General features: G+C 52.0%; 1 protein-coding gene across 1 annotated transcript in view; it reads left to right on the top strand.

Moving 5' to 3' along the window:
* GPCPD1 (glycerophosphocholine phosphodiesterase 1) overlaps positions 1–21631 on the top strand; it is a 941421-nt gene that overhangs the window by 540493 nt on the left and 379297 nt on the right. The window contains exon 12 of the mRNA XM_086927681.1: positions 12448–12540. Coding sequence (XP_086783807.1) covers positions 12448–12540 — 93 coding nt within the window. The remainder of the gene's footprint in view (positions 1–12447; positions 12541–21631) is intronic.

Raw genomic sequence — 21631 nt, 5'->3', positions numbered from 1 at the left:
ACAGTGATGTGCGTGGAAAGACGAGTTATCAGTCTAACGCACTAGAAATGTCCAAAAATAGGTCGACATGTTTCAACCCTTAAAGTTTGCCCATTCGGGTCGGTGGGGCTTTCTTCAGGACCTCCGTGAAGTGATGGAGGCTGTGTATAATAGCAACAGCCTTCGAGAACCATACTATAGTTTGCTATTTTCGAAGAAGGTCATTCGTACCGGTTTATTGTAAGAAAGAAGAAAAAAGGAAACTAGAAAGTCACATATGGCATTCATTACATGCTTCCAAAAGTAAGTGTACTTACAATGGTGTCTGCTGTCCCAGAATTACGTATTAGTATTAATGGTGTACTGAAAAGAAACATAAGGAACTCAAAAATGGCAATTCTTTATCCCCATCTTAATCTAAAAAAGGGGGGCTTTGGGGTTAGCAGCCCTATTATCATACTTAATGCCCGGTGTATATGGCTGTACTTCTACAAAACAAATGGGGATATGGCATGAGTCCAGCATGCGAGTATCAAAACTGTAGGCAATCAACACTTTGGGTTTGCGAGTGTATGCAAGTTGAATTAAGCATTGGGTTTGTGGTGAGTAGATAGCGTACAAGATGTTGATTGCATGTGTTTCATTGCTTTCTCGGAGTGTTTCACTGCTATTTACGGTTGTGAATGCTGTTTTAAACAGAAAGATAGATATGTGCTGTGTTACTGATATGTATATAACGGCGATCCCTATCATGATACATGAGGGAGTTATGCACGATGAATGATCAGCGAGCATGTTGATTTCTGGTTATACACGATCAATAACCTGTTTAAATGTTGGTTTGGAAGCCGTATTTAGTGAATATATTCCATTGTTCTCTGGGGTAGCAAGCCTTTTTAGGCTAAATGGTAAATTACTGCAGTGCATCATTAGCGGTGATTCTTAACAATGAAGACACTTGTCGGTATCAGAGATGTTAAAACTGTAACCTGTGGCATAGCTGAATGCATTTAAAATTAGTCGCGAAGCAACATAACTTCAAGACCGGTATTACGGGCTTCAACAGGGTACCTGCGGGCACATTGACCCTGCTAGGAAAAAGTTTTAATTGAAATTAAAGGTTTGATACGATACAGTAGGCGTCTCGTGGTCCGTTCCTTCTCCATTCGTAGTACTTCCTTATCTGACAGAAACAGGTTAGTGTTAGATTCCTTACCTTAGAATATCTCCAGGCGTCCGAATGGATCCGGAAAATTTTGCGTCGCAGTACCCCTGCGCGTCGGTAGGCGTCGTCGTCGGTATGACGTCTTCAGAGTACTTAGACGCCGCCCTTGTGCTCTGACGTCAGTTAACCTTATTTCTACGCCAGCAAGCGCAGGTCCAGAGAAAGTGGTACCCTTTAGTCAATTTTTTACTAAACTTTTTGGATCTTTTTGATCTGTTTATCGAGTCTAACTGCTCCGGTGCCGAAAGAGATGCCCGGGTTCAAACCCTGCGTCGACTGCACCAGACTGATGTTGGTTACCGACCCCCATCGCCCGGTGTCTGCATTGCCTGGGGCCCGACCACGATGACAAGTTATGCCCCGACTGCCGGGCCTTGACGGCGAAGGCTAGGCGGGAGGGTCCCGCAAGCGCCTCGAGCTCCGGCAGTCGGTCCACGCCGTTCGAGGTCCCTGTCCGGAAGGAGGTCGAGGGACCGGTCGCGGGGCCAGAGTCGTCATAGCTCCGGGAGTCGACACCATTCCTCAGGCTCCAAGTCCTCAGGTAAGAGGCACAAGAAGTCGACGAGGCATCATCGCTCTTCTGACTCCCCCCCCCAGACGCTCGCGCGACGGGGCCGGGGGTTTGGGCGACACCGCCCACGCGGCTCTGCAGGCGTCGCGGCCTGCTCCATACCCGCCGGTCCCTGGGCAGATGCGACACCGGAGGAGATCGAGGCCTTCCTCATGGCCATGAGGTCGCTCACTCCTCCGTCTGGTTCCGCGGCGCCTTCGGGCCAAGCGGCCCCGACTGGGTCCCCAAGCGGGCCGGGTGCTTGGGCCCCGGCGCCGTTGGGTGCTTCGGCCCCGGCGCCGTCGGCGACTGATGTCCCGACGCCGCAGGGTACCGCTGGATCTAGTTTCTGGATCCGGGTCGTCGCCGGTCGACCTAACGACCTCGCCGGCTCCCAGGGTGTCGCCCCCGACGTCATCCCTGGTCCTACCCTCGATTCGGGTGCGGCGCCGCTAGGAGATTTTTACTTCTATGACCTGGCCCCATCCTTTGACCCTGAGTATCAGGAGATGGGTACTAAAGCATAGCAGATGGCGGAACCTTCATAGAAATGCACCTGATTCAAAGTAACCTCAATAATAGTCCAGATTAAGGTGCACAACCTATGGATGGTGCACCTCGATAATACCTATCTCTATTCGGAACATAATTGACCTTTGCCTTTTCACAAAACTTAGTGTAACCCCGAAGCCCAGCTGTACACCCATTCTGGAGAATAGAGATGTAATAAAGACCTCCAGTTGCCATTGCATTTTAACTTTTTATTTGATACTGCGAAACAGACCTTCAATATTTGGCCTTTACTCTACTACCACTCACTGCCAAGGATTTGCCATTCTACTCTGGCCCTGAAGAAGTCCCACCCGGGACGAAACGCGTCGGCTGTTCGTTGTTCTTCTGTTGAAAAATAAATGAATGAAACAAACAAGACTTCTGGACATCACTATTTGTGCCTTTACAATAATTTTGTTGTTCTCGCACATTTGTAATTTTTGGTGCACCTGTGCTTTTTTTCATATCAGGAGATGGGTGGCGAGGAGGATTGGGAGGGGTTCGAAGACCCTCTGGCACTTGAGTGCCAGCCATATCAGGACTGGGCAGGTGAGCAAGGGGAAGCCAGTGGTCTGGACACTTCGCCAGACACTGGTTTTGTCGCCCCTCCTACCGTGGCTACGGAGGAGGGGAATGCCTATAGTGTGGTGTTGACGCGGGCGGCCAAGGCCTTATCCCTTGAACTCCCCATCGCGGCAGTGAGGACTAACCTCCTCACTGAGTCCTTAAACCGCAGGCAAGATCCTCGGAGCCTCTGCAGAGGCCTTATCTGACGTTCTTCTGGGCACCTGGTCCAGACCCGCTACAGGTCCCCCTGTAGATAGGAACGTGGCCAGACGCCACCGCCCGGCTCCGGGCGACCCTTGCTTCCTGTCCACCCACCCCACCCCGAGAGCCTGGTCATACAGGTCTCTAACTCCCAGACCGCATTCCCGACGGCTCCCCCCGATCGGGAATCCAAGAGGTACGAACAGTATGGCAAGAAGATGCTCTCCTCTCTGAGTTAGGGAATGCGGTCCGTTAACACCGCGTGCCTCTTGGGCCGTTATACCCACTCTCTGTGGGACAAGGTCGCGGCCGTGCTGCCAAAATGTCCAGAGGATGCCCGGACTAAACTCGCCCAAGCCCTTGCGGAGGGTCGCTGTGGACTGGATACAACGGACTCGCTAGGTAGCGCGATGGCAACGATGGTGGCGATTCGTCGCCACGCCTTGCTGAAGTCCGCCAACTTTTCGGCTGATGTCTAAAACACCCTTATGGACATCCCGTTTGATGGCGTCGCCTCTTTGGCGACAAGGCAGACAGTGCGCTTGAGCGCTTTAAGGACTCCAGGTCTACGTCCAAGTCCTTGGGCCTGTCAGCCCTGCGCCAGCAACCTGCTACTTTTCGCTCCTTTCGTGGCCAAGGAAGGGGCCCCCCACACGTCCTGCCAGCAACTGGACGCAGACGAACATCCAGCGCGGTGGCGGACGTGGTAACCGCCGTGGCGGTGCCCGGGGACAACAGCCAGGCTAGTCCACATCCACCCCCGCAGCATCTGCCTCAAAGCCTTAAGTCCGAGCTTTCAGGCCCACATGACGCCAGTTGGGGGCAGGGTTCGCCATCACCTCCTTCACTGGCGCAACATCCCTTCGGACAGGTGGATGCTGCAAATAGTTCGAATGGGCTACTCCCTCCCCTTCGAGGTGACCCCTCCAGCCTTGCCACCGCAGTACCACCGTGTGTCGGGGGATCTCTTGAATCTTCTGCGAGAGGAAGTTACGGCCCTCTTGGCCAAGGGGGCCATCGAGCGCGTTCCTGGGCCAGAAGTAGGGTGTGGTTGTTACTCCCACTACTTTCTGGTTCCCAAGAAGGGCAAAGGGGGCCTACGCCCTATCTTGGACCTGCGGAACGTCAACATCCGCCTCCGGAAGGAGAAGTTCAAGATGCAGACTTTGGCTCAGGTCTTATCTGCCCTGGACCCGAGAGTCTGGATGGTAGCGTTGGACTTGCAAGACGCTTATTTTCACATCCCCGTCCTGCCGGCCCACCGGCGTTACCTGCGGTTCACGGTAGGCCACGAGCACTTTCAGTTAACCGCGCTCCCCTTAGGCCTTACCAGCGCCCCACGGGTGTTCACAAATGTGATGTCAGTGGTCGCAGCTCGACGACTGGTTGTTGAAGGCGGGCTCGCCCCAGACAGTCATCAGCCACCTCCAGACTACGGCCGACCTCCTGCACCTACTGGGGTTCTCCATCAATGTGCCGAAGTCACACCTGTCCCTCTCAGAAGCTCCTCTTCAACGGAGCGGTTCTAGACTCCGCAGTTTCGGGTTTATCCTCCTGAACAGCAGGATCGGGATATTCAGGCTCTGATTCGATCTTTCAGCCGGTATCCCGAGTCTCGGTCAGGTTGACGCTGCGGCTTCTGGGGCTGATGGCCTCCTGCATCCTTCTGGTGCATCACGCCAGGTGGCAGATGCGGGCTCTGCAGTGGGACCTCAAGTTTCAGTGGGCCCAGCATCAGGGCAACTTGTCCGACCATGTCTTGATCTCGGAGGGCCCTGCAAGACCAATGCAGTGGTGGCTACGGCCCGCGATTGGGTCAGCGGCAGATCCCTCTCCCTACCCCAACCTGAGCACGTAGTTGTGACGGAAGCGTCCCTCCAGGGTTGGGGGGGAGGGGGGCTACATGGGAGAGGCGGAGATCAGAGGCCTCTTGTCTCCGGCATAGTCCCGGCTCCACATCAACCTTCTGGAGCTGCGGGCGATCTGGCTTGCCCTGAAGGCATTCCTTCCCTCTGTCCGGGGGAGTGTAGTGCAGGTGTTCACGGACAACACCACCGCCATGTGGTACTGCAATAACAGGGCGGGGTGGGGTCGTGGACCCTATGTCAGGATGCTCTGCGCCTCTGGCAGTGGCTGGAACATCATGGCGTGACACCTGGCAGGTTCCTTGAACGCCAGAGCAGACGAACTTAGCCGTCGGTGCATGATTGATCACGAATGGCGTCTGAACTCTGACGTGGCGCAAGGTCTCTTTCAGCAGTGGGGAGAGCCTTGGTTACATCTATTCGTCACAGAAGAGAACGTGCAATGTCATCAGTTCTGCGTGTTGGAATTTCCAAGGCGGCACTCACTTGGGGATGCTTTTCGTCGCAAGTGGAGCTGCGGTCTGTTGTACGCCTATACCACTTCTGCCCAGAGTGCTGAAGAAGATCAGACGCGACTGGGCCCAAGTTATCCTTGTGGCTCCGGACTGGGCACGAAGATACTGGTATCCTGAGCTACTCAGCATGTCTGTCGATCCCCCGATTCGTCTGCCTCTTCAGGAGGACCTTCTGTCGCAGCAGCTGGGGGCGGTCCTCCACCCAAACCTGTCCAGTCTCCACTTGCATGCGTGGAGATTGAGTGGCAGTAGTTGAGGCCATTTGACTTGCCTCCTAAAGTCTTTAATGTGGTTCTGGCAGCCAGGCGTCCCTCCACAAAATCAGTATATGCCTGCATGTGTAACAAATTTGTGGCATGGTGCACAGCAAAGTCTATGGATCCCCTTTCTGCCCCTCTTTCGGAGGTTCTCCTCTTTCTTCTCTCTTGCCCAGCAGGGCTCTGCTCTGGGCACTATCAAGGGCTACCTCTCTGCTATTTCCCCTACTTAAGGCTCCCTGATGAGCCCTCTTTGTTCAAGTCCCCAGTTGTAAATAGGTTTTTGAAGGGCATCACTCATGTTTCCTCCTGTTCCTTTCGTGATGACTCAGTGGGACTTGAACCTTGTTCTGACTTATGTGCGCTCCTTTCGGGCCACTTCATAACTGTCCTCTTCGTCTCCTTACTCTGAAGACTGCATTCCTGGTTGCCATCACCTCTGCCAGGAGGGTGAGTGAGCTCCTGGCTCTTTCCTCTAAACCTCCTTTCCTTTCTGTCCATCCAGACAAAGTTGTGTTGTGGACGCAACCCTCTTTCCTGCCCAAAGTAGTCACAGCCTTCCACAGCGGGCAGTCCATCACCTTGCCCACCTACTTTCCGCCTCCGTATCCCTCGAAAGAGGAAGATAGGCTCCACCGTCTGGACCCAAAACGTGCGCGCTCATTCTATTTGGATCACACACGCCAGTTCCGGGTGGATGACCAACTCTTTGTTGGTTACGTGGGCGCTAAGAAAGGTCGGGCGGTGGCCAAGTGGACCATCTCTCGGTGGGTCGTGTTGTGCATCAAGGTATGCTACTCTTTGGCTAAAAGGGAGCCTCCTGTTGCGCTGAGGGCCCATTCCTCTCGGGCCACGGCGGCTACTACTGCCCTGGGTCGGGGAGTCTCCTTGCAGGACATCTGTCAGGCAGCTACGTGGGCCTCGCTGCAGACGTTTGTAAGACACTACTGCCTGGACAGGCAAGTCCGGAGTGATGGCTTTTTCGGCCGTTCCGTTCTCCAGGACTTTCTGGTGTGATCATTGGTTCGCAGACCCACCACCGGGGTTCGTATTGCTGGGGTATCTATTCTAAGGTAAGGAATCTAATATTAACCTGTTTCTTTCAGATGCACAAGCCACTTTCCTTCGGTAACAATATATCTGCAAGAAACAGTAGTTAATGTTAGATTCCTTACCGCCCATCCTTCCCGTTCTGCGAACCGATATCTAGGGTTAAGGTCATCCCCTTTCAGGGCCCTAGTTTCATGGCACCAGTGTTGGTTTTTATCATGGTTCTGCGTTTCTGGCGTGGAAAAGCTATGTATAGGAACTGACGTCAGCGCGCGAGGGCGGCGTCTAAGTACTCTGACGTCATCCCGGCGCGGATGACGGACACGGAGCCGCAAACGACGCCAACCGATGCGCAGAGGTACTGCTATGCAAACTTTTCCGGATCCAGTCTGATGCCTGAGGATATTCTAAGGTAAGGAATCTAATGCGAACTACTGTTTCTTACAGATGTATCGTTACCGAAGGTAAGTAGCTTTTGCGTTTATGCTTTAACATTCTTGTTTATATCCTTCCTATGTGACGTTGTGGCATTCTGGGACTCAGATCATCTCCCTCAGCACATTAGTTGAATGGTGTTTGGTCTGGTAATGTACTAATGGACTAAGTTCTTCTTTGCATTTCTTTTACTCTGTTCCTCAGTTCTCCAACTTCTGTCTTCTCCTTATCCAATTTCCTGATGCTCTACTTCCACTGTTCCAAGTGCTGCCCTGCTCAATTCATGCATTCAATTTTCCATCTGCTCCTCCGATCGATTTTCTACCTACTCTGCTGGACTGCAACTTTTCTTCTGTATCCTTAGCTGGTCTGGCCTCCCTCCTATCGTCTGCCTGTTTCCTCATGTGCTCTGCTACTTTTTAGGTCTCGCTACGACGAACGCGCTAAGCGCGTTCTTGCAGCGAGAACTATAGTCTGCGTCTCAGCCGAAAAAAACGACTAGGGGAGACCAGAGCTGGCCGCGCGCCCAGCATTCCCTATGGCGGCGTCGGATTCCGACGCGCGCCTTCGGAACGGGTCGCGCGCGTGAGCTTCTACCGTAGACCACTCACGTGACGTCGCGCGGCCCAATCCGAAGGCGCGCATCGGAATCTGCTTTCGCATTCCCGCCCCCTTCTCGCAGGACCGGCATTCGCCCTGCACGTCTTCTTGTTATGAGGTGTTCTTTCCACGGTGTTCTCAGCAGGGTTCTGGCTGCCCGGTGATCTGTGAAGTGTGCTTTGTGTGGGGTGCTCTGTGATAGCTGGTCTCAGGCAGGTGTTCCATGTTGACTCCTCCGTGCTGGGTTCTCGGGCACCCTTCTCTGCTACTTCCAGTTGCTCGTGTAGCTGTGTGGGGTGCTCTCTCTTGGGTGCTCTCTCTTGGGTGCTCTGGAGGGGACCCTAAATGAGGGCCCGACAATATGGTGCTCTGTGGAAAGTTTTCCAGGAGAGTGCTCTGCGATAGGTGTCCTCCATAGTGTGCCCTCTGGAGAGGTCTTTGTGGCGGGTGACCTGTGCAGACTGCTGTAAGGAGATTGTCCCGTGGACACTCTTCTGTGTTGTTCCTCGCCGTGGCGCGTGCTCGCACCCCTTTCGTTTGATCTGCTGAGTGTGGGTGTTCTGTGATGTGTGAGCTCCGCACAGCGCTCTGTGGAGCTTTCAGTCTGCGTGGCTGGTGCTCAGGAACCGCATGCTTGTAGTTGTGATCGCTGGGTTGAACGGTTCTCAGGTGGATTGTGTGGCGGATGCTTCATGGGAGGTGCGAGGAACTTCTGCAGGGAAGTTCTAGGGTGCTCTGCGGAGGGTGCTCTGTGGCGGAGTCTCTTGGAAGGATGCTTTTTGCAGGGTTCACCATGGAGGGAGCTCTGTGCTTATTGCTTAGCACTGGTTGTGCATGGAGGCTGCCTTGTGGAGGCTGCTTTTTAGTCAGTGATCTTTTCAGGGTACACTGTGGCCAGTACTAGCTGCGGCGTGCTAACTGTTGTGTTCTAGGTGAAGGATGTTCTGTGGAAAGTACTCTGCAATTGGTGAGAACATCACTGATGGGTGCTCTTTGGAGTGGGCCCTAAGGAGGCTAACGTGGTGGGTGCTCTTCAGAGTGTGCCCTAAGGAGGCTTTTGTGGTGGGTGCTCTTCAGAGTGTGCCCTAAGGTGGCTGACGTGGTGGGCGCTAAGGAGGCTGACGTGCTGGGTGCTCTCTGGAGTGGGCCCTAAGAAGACTGACGTGGTGGGTGCTCTCTGGAGTGAGCCCTAAGGAGGTTGAGGGTGCTCTATGGTGGCTCCTTTCTGAAGGGTGTTCTGTGAAGGGTGCTTTGTAGTAGGTGATGTTTCGAGGGTGATCAGTTGAAGGTGGTGTCTGTAGCGTGCTTTTGTTTGTATTCCAAGTAGGAAGTGTTCGGTGGGGCCTGATCTCTGGTGGTGCTCTCGGGTGGGAACTTGGTGGTGGCTACTCTCTGGAGGTTGGTTTGGAGTGGGTGATACTTTATAGGTACTCCGGTGAGACTGCCATTTTCAGGGACTCTCTTTTCTGTTCCAGGTGTTCAGTCTTCTGTGGAGAATATTTGTCGTGGGTGCTCTCTAGTGGGTGTTCTGTGGAGGAGGTTTTCTAATGTGTTCTCTTTTGAGGGTGCTCCAGTGAGAGTGGTAGGTGTGTTGTGCTCGGTTTGTGTTCAGGAAGGAAGGTGCTCTTTGGAGCGTGATATGAGCATACGCTCTTGCGTGTGCTTTTGTTTTTTTTGTTGTGCTTATTGTTGTTGTCAGCTCCCCTGTCGTGCACAATCTCACTTTTCACTGACCAGTCTTTCAATTTCACTTTCATTGTTTTTTTCACTCACGTCTTCCTTACCCCCCTTTCTCCTGCCATAAGACTGATCCACTCCTTCCACTCAACGGCCTGTCACCTGTGTGTTTCTTTCCTCCCTATTTCATCACCTCCCACGCTCAGCTTTGCTAGGCATTTCATGATTTTTATGTGAAAAAACACATCTGTATTGTTTTGCACCATTTACATTGCGTTTACTACCCCATTAGCGGTGCTGAAACACTTCCCTAAAAAGGTAGTACATTGCACCGTGTAGGGTTGGAATTCCTTGTTTGATTTATAACTGCAACAGGTTGTAATACATTATTTAGAAATTGTGGGCACTTCACTCAGTCATGTCTTGCAGTAGTTAAAGTTAGAGCTGTTGGCTTTAAAAATGAGTGTTTTTTACTTTAGCTTTTTTTATGTCAATGGCAATAGCGCAATGCAAATATAATTACTCCACTGCAGATAAAAAAATTACAAACGAAAAAACATTGTCATTTTCAATGCCAACCGCTCCAACTTTAACAAATGCGAGACCTATTGCATTACAAATGCTTGTTTACCTTGTTTCACCTGTTCTCCCGACTGTGCTGCTATTCTCTGTCTTCTCTTCAGTCTCCAGCTTCCATTTTCATTCATGTTTCCAACATGCTTACCAATCAGGTCAGATGACTATGATATGACAGTATGATAAATGGTTGTGTTTCTTAACTTTTTTTTCTAATTCGGTCTACAGAATAGTTAAGTACACTTCATTGGCATTATTCACTATAGGGTGGATGTCAGATTTGTCAAGTGCAAGATCTTGGTCAGGCAGCATCCTGTCCCACGTCTAAAACTATGCTTAAAAGCATAAGCGAGCTTCAAGCCTTTCGTGCCTAGGGCTTTCAGTGGTCCACAGACAGGGCACTTCACACTCTGGCTACTCACCCCTCTGCTCTTTTTGTCTTGACAGTGTTTTGGGAGCTCCATGTGAACAATCAAATCATTCTTCCCACATACAAATACATCTAGCTATGAGAAGGAGATCCTGCACACTTTTCATCTTTATCAGAACACTTTCAGGAATTGGTATTAATCAGACTAGTAATTTGTGACCTGGTGGGGGAGTGGTGCTCGCTAAGCATTTAAGACCACCGTTACCAGATAGTGTCATCATCCGCGGCTAGACTGTATGCAGCCTAACTTTTGTACAGTGTTAGGGTTTACTGCACTAGGACTAACTTGATGTTGGAGATATTTTCTAGGGCTGTCAGATATGTATCTGGCAATTACCTGGGCTACTACATATAGAAAAAACCTACAATAGAATCTTCATCCCGAAGTCATGAAAACATTTCCTGTGAGGTTGTATTAGGCTACCACGTTTTACATTTTTTCCACCTACCTTACTGAGGAGTTGTAGAATCAGACCACATATTGAGAATGGTATCATCCACTATATGCAAGTAGGATAAAGTTTGTTCGTAAAGTGACTCCATACTTTACCCGTGACAAACATTATTTAGAAAACTTACTCCACTTGGCTTACATTTATCTACTTAAAGAGAAACTGTGAGGATTTACGTCCACATGTATTACCACCAGTTTGGGAGAGCTTTGTATTATAACAGTCGAAAGCTAAATTTCTGTCCTGCCGTCTGGTGGCAGAGATTATCTAAAGTTGATAATGGGTAAGGGCTAAGCACTAAGAGTAATAGAGTCACAAGATAGTAACTCCTTTCTGCTTCATGAAGTAGTGTGTGCCTACCCACAGTATTTGGTAGGCACTTAGTAGGCATGGCCTTCTGCCTACCCTTGCGCCCAATATTCAATACTCGCCTGAGGCATGGCTAGCGGATACGCAGCACAGGGCATGCAGGCACCCCCATATTAACCACTGGAAAGCACCTTTCAACAAGCCCAGGGGGTACCCACTAATAAATTAGTCAAACACATTTCTTTTGTCTATTCTACCTTTTTTTCTACTTTCAATGGATCTCAACCTCAGGGTGGTTGTTACTTGTTTGTAACTTCATTCTGTTGAACCAGAGTTGCCCTTTGGTTTCGATCTCTTTTCCTGGAGAAATTGACCTTGCTTATTGCCATAACTTTTTAAGAGAGACCTTGTGAGCCAAGTCATGTTGTTCAAGGCCGTCTTCAATGTGGATGGTACAATTCCTTTAGCTTAAAGATGTTTTCACTTTTATAAAAGTCAAAAAGTGTATCTTCCTTGTTCCTTATTGGTGAGGCTTTGCAGTCTGTGGATAGGGCCCTAACGTTGTATCCTGTAATGCTTTTGCTAAGTTTTTGACTTATAGAGGGCAGATGTTAAGGCATGCTGTGCCTGTCAAACTATTTTGTCTGGTCTGTTTTGGTATTCTAAACTATGACTGACTGACTGGCTCTTTCGCGAGATATCTACCATCATTGTTCCAAAGGCAGGAACCTTTATAAGTAAATTGTAGTGCAGCCACTAAGTGCGCTTGCACATCTGTATTAATTATATGCTTTGGTTGATGGTTTACCCATCAGTGTATATACTGCACCCTCCCATTCTTGTAGCAGAAATTTCCATAAAGAGAGAACACAGAATAGTAGATTAAAATGATGCATGTTAATGGAGATTGAGGTACTTTTAGTCCTTAACGTTGCTTCTTTACAATACAATATTCTTGCATGCTAACTTTTACCTCTTCGCTGTTCCTCCTCATTAAAATCTAGTGAAACTGAAGGTAAAATGTTGAAATCAAAAGTAAAAGTGGATTGGCTTCTAGAGCTGCGTACATGTTTAAGGGCTCTTGTGAAATGGAAAGCTGCATCATATTTTGTTTCCCCCTGGCTGGGCTGGTGAGAAGACTTTTAACGATCTTTGATGAAAAAAAGAGTAAGTACTCATTATGAAGTATTTTGTGTTTTTGCTGTAGGGGGCTGCATACGTGGAATTTGATGTGCATCTTTCCAAGAATTTCGTACCCTTGATATACCATGACCTCACTTGTTGCATATCAATGAAAAAGGTATGTAGAAGCATGCTATACATTATGTATGTGAGGCCATTTTGTATGACTAGGCACTTGGGCTTATTTATTACCTTTTGTCCATTGTTTCTGCCACTCTTGCAGTAACTGTATTCTTCTTTCCCATGTTAATCAGTATGTTGGGAAAAGTGTTGACAATGGCTCTTCTAGGAGTCTGCGTTTATAGATCTAGATATGACTATAGATCTATCTTTATAGATGAATCAAGAGTGTGTATATATAGGTAGATAAATGTAAATTTATCTAGATCTGTATCTCTCTAGTCAGCCTTCATATGAATGAGACTATTGGTTATATATTCCTTACCTGAGAATTAATCCCAGCCTGGATCCGGAGAATTTTTCCTCAGCAGTTCCCCTGAATGTTGGAATGTGGCATGGGTCGACTCCGAGTTCGTTGTTGGCATAGTGACCAATGGGATGAATGTGAGAAGTTGGCCTGATATGTAGTGCTCACTATTCTAGTGATCACTGTGTATCATTCCAAACGACCCTTATTGATGATTGGTTGTAAGTCAACCATAGACCAGCTATCCTAGTAGCATGGACAAGAGCAGTCTTTAGGCTAGACTCTAGAGGGCGTGTTAAGCCAGCTGTTATACCATCACATATACCCCTTGAACACCAAGTGAAAGGACACCACACAAGTTGTTATGAAAATAAAAGTATATTTATTTAGAACACAACAGCCCTGGACTCTTTATGAGGACAGGGCGCTAAGCACAATACAAAGCTCTTAGGAAAATACGCAAAGTTGCACAATTTACACAAAGGCCCGAGGGGCACGAAAAACCATATACTCTAAAAGTGGAATGCGAAATTACTAGCAGATAAGTACTACGCTAATAGGCTTTGGGATCGCTAGGACTTGACTACTGAACCTTCAGATTACTAACAGGAGGCCTAGGGAGATCGGGTGCAGAGTGTGCACTCACGCGGGATGCGGGACAAAGTCTATGGATGCTAGATTTCGTAAAGTTAGTGATATCGGACGAATCCGACTAGGTAGAGCTGAAACGAAAAAGGATCTGGACCCTTGGATAGCAAAGCTATGCTGGAGCACCGAAATGCTGAGTTTACCTAGCCCAGGGGCTGCGGATGCATAGGTCTGGAAAGACGTCGGGAATCCTCGTTGCAGTCTATGGAGCCTGAAAGAAGAAGTTGCTGGCAGGCGACCAGTGAAGAGATTCGGATGGATCCAAGCCTTGATCGGAGATGGATGACACCTGTAAGCAGAGGGGACCAAGTTCTGAATCACTAGCCAGTGATTAGATGGGCACCAGAATGGCACCGGATGGAGTCACCTCGACCAGGTGAGTGGGCGACGCTGGGCTCTGCAGTCTCACGGACCAGGAGGCGTTGTCGGCGACCAGGATGGAGGTGCGAGCTGTCCCACGATGGTATCTGCTGTCTACGTCGCTGGACCCAGGATTGGGGCAACAAGTCTTGGCAAATGCAAGTCCGCGCGGTGGACTTAAAATGGCGTCTGGAGTGGACCAGGAGGGTCCGGGGTGCTCCTCTTTTGGAGGGGAGCAAGGGCCAGTCTGGAGCAACCAGACCAGCGGTGTTGATGTCGTCGTTCGTCGTCGGGAAGGCCAGAAGCCAGCGGGCTAGTAGCCAGACAACGCGGTGAGCAGCAAAGAGCAGAAGGGCCCCACGCAGATCTCGTGGAGGCTGGGAGGCTGAACTTCGGTGCTGGAGCTGCTCAGGGTTGGGGCTTCTCACACCCCAAAGCACTCACTAGAGGATCCCTCGGCGGTCGTGCTGGGCAAGCGTGAGGCGGACGGGGGTTCGGGTGGCACCGCCCACGCGGCTCCTCGGGAGTCGCGGGCGTCACGTCCGGCCTCATACCCTCCAGTCCCTGGGCTGAACGCGACGCCGGAGGAGATTGAGCGTTTCCTCATGGCCATGAGGTCCCTTTCTCCTCCGACTGGTTCCGCGGCGCCTACGGGCCCAGCGAACCCGTCTGGGGGCCCTAGTGGGTCGGGGGCTCCGACCCAGACGCCTTTGGGTGCTTCGGCCCCGACGCCACCGGCGCCGCAGGGCCCCACGATCCCGACACCGCCGGTGCCCTCGGGCCCGGCGCCGCAGTGCAAAGCGGCTCAGGCGCCTTCGGGCCCGGCGCCGTGGGACGCCGATGGGTCTTCCTCGGGCTCTGGACCGTCACCGGTGGACCTTACAACCCCCCTGGCGTCGGTCCGTGTGGTGTCACCTCCGGCGCCGTCCCCGATACCTCCTTTGTTTCGGTTCCGTCGTCGGGACGGCGCCTATCTTAGACGCCGCACCCGACGCCGTTTGGAGATTTTTACTTCTATGAACCGACCTCATGCAATTACAACCCTGAGTCTCAGGAGATGGGTGATGAGGAGGATTGGGAGGGGTCTGAGGATCCTCTGGCCAAAGAATGTCAGTCTGATATGGACTGGGCAGGAGACCTTGGGGAGGCCAGTGGCGTGGACACCTCTCCAGACACTGGATTTGTCTCTCCTCCTACCGTGGCTACGGAGGAGGGGGCTACCTATGGTGTGGTGTTGACGAGGGCTGCCAAGGCCTTGGGCCTTAAGCTCCCCGTCGCGGCCGTGAGGACTAACCTCCTCACAGAGGTCCTTAAGCCGCAGTCATGCTCCATGGAGCCTCTGCTGCCGTTTAATGAGGCCTTGACCGACGTTCTTTTGGGCACTTGGTCCAGGCCCGCTACGGGTTCGCCCATAGATAGGAACGTGGCCAGACACCACCGCCTGGCTCCGGGCGACCCATGTTTCCTGTCCTCCCACCCCACCCCCGAGAGTATGGTCATCCAGGCCTCTAAATCCCAGACCGCATTCCCGTCGGCCCCGCCGGACAGGGAATCCAAGAGGTACGAGAATTATAGCAAGAAGATATTCTCGTCCCTTAGCTTGGGACTGCGGTCTTCCAACACCGCATGCTCTTGGGCCGCTACACCCACTCTCTGTGGGAGACGGTGGCGGAAGTGCTGCCAGAGTGTCCGTTGGAGGTACGGGCCAAACTCGGCCAAGCCCTTGTGGAGGGCCGGGAGGCAACAAAGTAATCCATCAGGTGTGGACTGGATACTACTGACTCGCTGGGCAGAGCGATGGCTACGACAGTGGCGGTCAGACGCCACGCCTGGCTGAGATCCGCCAATTTTTCGGCAGACGTCCAGAACACTCTGATGGACATGCCGTTCGATGGCTGTCGCCTCTTTGGCGACAAGGCAGACAACGCGCTTGAGCGCTTTAAGGACTCCAGGGCTACGGCCAAGTCCTTGGGCCTCTCGGCCACGCGCCAGCAAACGGGTGCCTTTAGCTCCTTTCGTGGCCAAGGAAGGGGCGTCCCCACATGCGCCGCCAGCCACTCGCCGCAAACTATCGTCCACCGCGGCGGCGGCAGTGGAAACCGCTGCGGAGGCGGTCGGGGAAACAGGCGGAGTCAGTCCACATCCGCCCCCGCTGCATCCATCTCTAAACCCTCCTAGTCCGTGCTTTTCGGCCCATGTGACGCCAGTGGGAGGCAGGGTTCGCCATCACCACTCTCACTGGCGCACTGTCACTTCGGACAGGTGGGTGCTGCAGATTTTCCGGAGGGGCTACTCCCGCCCCTTCGAGACTGCTCCTCAACCCATACCACCGAGTATTGGGGGATCATTTGCGGCTTCTCCAGGAGGAACTTTCGGCCCTCTTGGCCAAGGGGGCCATTGAGCGCGTTCCTGGGCCAGAAGTAGGACGTGGTTCCTACTCCCACTACTTTCTGGTATCCAAGAAGGGCAAAGGGGGCCTACGCCCTATCTTGGATCTGAGGAACGTCAACGGCTTCCTCCGGAAGGATAAGTTCAAAATGCTGACTCTGGCTCAGGTCTTAGCTGCCCTAGACCCAGGAGACTGGATGGTAGTGTTGGACTTGCAGGACGTTTATTTCCACATCCCCGTCCTGCCGGCCCACGGTAGGCCATGAGCACTTTCAGTTTACCGTGCTCCCCTTCGGCCTTACCAGCGCCCCACGGGTGTTCACGATGGTGGTTGCAGCTCATCTGCGCAGGTTGGGGGTCTCAGTCTTCCCCTACCTCGACGACTGGTTGTTGAAGGCGGGCTCGCCCCAGACAGTCGTCAGCCACCTCCAGACTACAGCGGATCTCCTGCACCAGCTGGGATTTTCCATCAATGTGCCGAAGTCACACCTGTGCCCCTCTCAGAAGCTCCTTTTCATAGGAGCAGTTCTCGACTCTGCGCAGTTTCGGGTTTATCCACCCGAACAGCGGGTTCGGGATATACAGGCTCTGATTCAGATCTTCCGGCATTTATCCCGAGTTTCGGTCAGGTTGACCCTGCGGCTTCTGGAGCTGATGGCCTCCTGCATCCTTCTGGTGCATCACGCACGGTGGCGGATGCGGGCTCTGCAGTGGGACCTCAAGTTTCAGTGGGCCCAGCATCAGGGCAACCTGTCCGACCATGTCCTGATCTCGGAGCGCACTGCGAGACAGCTGCAGTGGTGGCTCACGGACCGCGATTGGGTCAACGGCAGATCCCTCTCCCTTCCCCAACCGGAGCACGTGGTTGTGACGGACACTTCCCTCCAGGGCTGGGGAGGCCACTTGGGAGAGGCGGAGATCAGAGGACTCTGGTCTCCGGCGGAGTCCCGGCTCCATATCATTCTGTTGGAGCTGCGGGCGATTCGTCTGGCACTGAAGGCATTCCTCCCGTCTGTCCGAGGGAGTGTAGTGCAAGTGTTCACGGACAACACCACCGCCATGTGGTATTGCAACAAACAGGGCGGAGTGGGGTCGTGGACCCTCTGCCAGGAGGCTCTGCGCCTCTGGCAATGGCTGGAACATCAGGGCGTGACTCTGATGGTTCAACACCTGGCAGGTTCTCTGAACGCCAGGGCGGACGAACTCAGCCATCGGTGCTCGATGGATCACGAATGGCGTCTGCACTCGGACGTGGCGCAAGGCCTCTTTCTGCGATGGGGAGAGCCTTGGTTAGATCTATTCGCCACCGAAGAGAACGCGCAATGTCATCAGTTCTGCGCGTTAGAATTTCCAAGGCGGCACTCGCTCGGAGACGCTTTTCGTCGCGAGTGGAGCTGCGGTCTGTTGTATGCCTTTCCGCCTATACCACTTCTGCCCAGAGTGCTGAAGGAGATCAATCGCGACCGGGCACAAGTCATCCTTGTGGCTCCGGACTGGGCACAAAGGTACTGGTATCCCGAGCTACTCAGTATGTCAGTCGATCCCACGGTTCGTCTGCCTCTTCAGGAGGACTGTAGGAGAGTAGGGTCTGCAATCCTATGATCACCCAGATTTTTTGCTTTTGTTTCACTGGTTTACGACTTTCTCTGGCTGTGAGCCTGCCAATCAGACCCACAGCCTAGCTGTTCTCTCACTAAATTGACATATGTACCTTAGGTGCATTACCCAATTGGAACTGGGCCACCTTATCAGACCCTGTAACTCAGGGCATGGGTGTACCCAGGGCCTACCTGGGGCTGAAGCATGTATTATGCCACCCCTGGATGGCCATCTAAATCTGACACAACTGGCTGCACGACAGCTGGGGCAAGGTGGTGTAATCACCCTTTGCTTTAAATATAGTATACCTATATCTAACCCTAAAAATGGACACACAGATTCCTATCAGTCACTCCTATGGCAGGCCTTGACAATCCTGAAGGCAGAGTGCTTGGAATCGTGTGAGATGGTGCTCTGGCATGAGCTGAGCCCGTCTGCAGCTTGCGGAACCAAGTCCTAATAGCTGTTCCATGATAACGCATACCATATACTCTTAAGTGCATTATAATCCTCGCGGTTAAATGCTATCTTTGGTATTGGTTTATCAAAACATGTCGAGTAAGGTGTCATACGAATTGGAATACTAACCCCTCGCCAATTCTGGCGACGGGGTTAGCATTCCACCCTTCTAGAGGGACACGACATGTATGTAACTGTGAACCCCAGTTAAAGTTAAACGAAGCCTCAGCTCCACAAAATGGATGCTGCCACCACAGACACGAGTCTGACCTCCTGCTGCTGGGAGTCCTTCCAGCGAGGAGAGCTTGGACAAAGGGTTTCCTGTCAGGGGCGGTGCTAGCACCATCCCAGACAGCGTTTTGTGTATCCTGGCTAGGCAGGGCTTTACAGGAAGGTGACTGCTGAGTGGCACCCCGGTGCTCACTACGCATCTGCCGGCTAGAACCAGTTCCAGGGGCACACCAGCCCCTGGCCTGGGGAAAGTCCGGCATGGGAGAGGGGTGTAACCACCCCCCTTCCTGGTCCCACCCCTAGGGCAGGACCTAGTCGCGTACCCACCCCTTTCTTTAGGATAAAGGCAGGAGCGGGGACCCTTCCAAATTAGATCATCTTTGAATCAAGAACTACTTTCTACGAAAGGAAACTCAAGACTCTTCTCAAGATTTCTCCCTTGTGGCTAAGGAGTAGTCACCCTGCATCCGCAGGCACCATCTAAGAACTCTGCGGTTTGCTGCACGTCCTTCCTCAGGAATCCGACCGACCAGCACGACGAGACCCGGCTTCCCTGGCACCTCTGACCTCTACCTACCTCTACAGCTAAGCTGAGAACCGTAGGTGCGACGAGACCTCGAGGGACCGGCCATCATCAGAACTGCACGACGTCTATCCAGCACGACCGCCGAGGGATCCTCTGGTGAGTGCTTTGGGGTCAGAGAAGCCCTGACCCTGAGCAGCTCCAGCACCGAAGTCCAGCCTCCCAGCATCTCCACGATCTGCGTGGGGCCCTTCTGCTTTTTGCTGCTCACTGCGTTGTTTGGCTACTAGCCCGCTGGCTTGTGGCCTTCTGAACGACGCCCGACGACATCAGTGCTGCTGGTCTGGTTGCTCCAGACTGGCCCTTGCTCCCTTCCAAGAGAGGAGCACCCCGGACCCTCCTGGTCCACTCCAGACGCTATTTTAGGTCTACCGCGTGGGCTTGAATTTGCCAAGACTTGTTGCCCCAATCCTGGGTCCAGCGGCGTCGACAGCTTCATCCATCGTGGGACAGCTCGCACCTCCATCCTGGTCGCCGACAACGCCTCCTGGTCCGTGAGAACTGCAGAGCACAGCGTCGCCCACTCACCTAGTCGAGGTGACTACCATCCGGTGCCCTCCTGGTGCCACCTGACTACTTGCTAGTAGTAACTAACTTGGTCCCCTCTGCTTTCAGGTGTCATCCATCTTCGATCCAGGCTTGGATCACTCGAACTCTCTTCACTGGTCGCCTGCCAGCAACTTCTTTCTTCAGGCTCCTGGTTCGTCTACGAGGATTCCCGACGTCTTTTGAGAAATAAGCAGCTGCAGCCCCTGGGCTAGGTAAACTCGGCATTTCGGTGCCCCAGCATAGCCTCACTATCCAAGGGTCAGGATCCACTGCCGTTTTCGATCTACCTAGTCGGGTTCGCCCGAGAACACTAACTTTGTCATTACTAGCTCCCATAGACTTTGTCCCGCATCCCGCGTAAGAGTGCACACTCTGCACCCGAGTCCCCTAGGCCTCCTACTAGTAATCTGAAGGTTCAGTAACGTAGTCCTAGCGATTCCAAAGCCTATTAGTACAGTACTTACCTGCTAGTAATGTTGCATTCCACTTTCAGAGTATATGGTTTTTCGTGCCCCTCGGGCATTTGTGTAAATTGTGCAACTTAAAGTATTTTCTTAAGAGTTTTGTTGTGTGCTTAGTACCCTGTCCTCATAAAGAGTACAGGGCTGTTTTGATCTAAATAAATACACTGTTTATTTTCATAACACTTGTGTGGTATCCTTTCACTTGGTGTTCAAGGGGTATATGTGATGGTATAACAGCTGGCTTAACACGCCCTCTAGAGTTTAGCCCGAAGACTGCTCGTATCCACGCTACTAGGATAGCTGGTCTATAAGGTTGACTTACAACCAATCACCATAAGGGTTGTTTGGACTGATACAAAGTGCTCACTAGAATCGTGAACATTATATATCAGCCCAACTTCTCACATTGGTGAGCAGCGGTTGGGATTTGAGCTTGCTGTTGTTTTACCACACGTATCCTAAGAATATCTTGTGAAAGATCACATAAGTACTTCAGGTACATATAACTTAGCTTAGAATACTCTGAGTTCTACTGAAACAGCTGTTGTAGCTCCTCAAGGCTTAGCAGACCCTTGGCTGCAACTCTTAGCAAGGGATCAGTAGGCAAACATATAGTGTAGGTAGGTGCATCACTTACACCACACTAGAATCAGCATGTCAGACAAAGGAGGAAACTCTGAGTCGCCCCTTGTGTCAGTGGACCCTCCACAGGTCGCTTCCAGATATGCTGCTCTTAGCTTCCAGGAGATGAGACAAGTGTGTACCTCCAGGAAACTAAAACAGGGGTCTAACCCCACAATCCCATTCCTGATTGGTCTCTTAGAGACTTATGATGCCAGGAGGGCTGGTAACCCAGACCCTTCTAATCCAGATGGGAACATGCCTCCCCTAGAGGGAACCACAGGTGACCCTGACCTTATCCATCTCTCTGCAGAAGGTGAAGAGGAGGATGAGGATCTAGAGCCATCTGAGGATGAGGCAGACAAAGGTCCAGAAGTAGTTAGCCAGCTAACTAGGGACAACTTAAGCAGGCATGAGAATGGTACTAGGAGACCCCTGGGGCTCCTCTCAGGCCAGCTTAACATTGGGAATGGACGAGGTAGGTCTCTATCCAGAGGCTCTAACAGATCCATTCGAACCAATGGCTCTCAGGCCTCTTCTGAAAGGAGGATGACATCCCCTCAGAGGAGAGTATATGAAGCCTAGGAAAGGGAAGTCAATCTGAGGATTGAAAGGGAAGAACTTGCCCTGGCCAAAGAGAGACTTGCCTTTGCTAGAGCAAGAATTGAGTGGGACAAATCCCACTGGTGGCAGCATTCCCCAAGGGAAAACAGGAGTTTAGACACTAGACACCTGACTAAGATAGTGCCCCCCTTTAAACAAGGGGATGATATCCACAAATGGATTACTGCTTTGGAGAGGGCCTGCACTGTCCAGTGCGTCCCCCAGAGTCAGTGGGCAGCTGTCTTGTGGCTCTCCTTTGAAGGTAAAGGTAGAGATA

Source organism: Lissotriton vulgaris, chromosome 6 (assembly GCF_964263255.1).
Source record: "Lissotriton vulgaris chromosome 6, aLisVul1.2, whole genome shotgun sequence".
Taxonomy (NCBI): domain Eukaryota; kingdom Metazoa; phylum Chordata; class Amphibia; order Caudata; family Salamandridae; genus Lissotriton; species Lissotriton vulgaris.
Note: the sequence above shows the minus strand (reverse complement) of the source record. Positions and strands in the feature narration are given on the sequence as shown.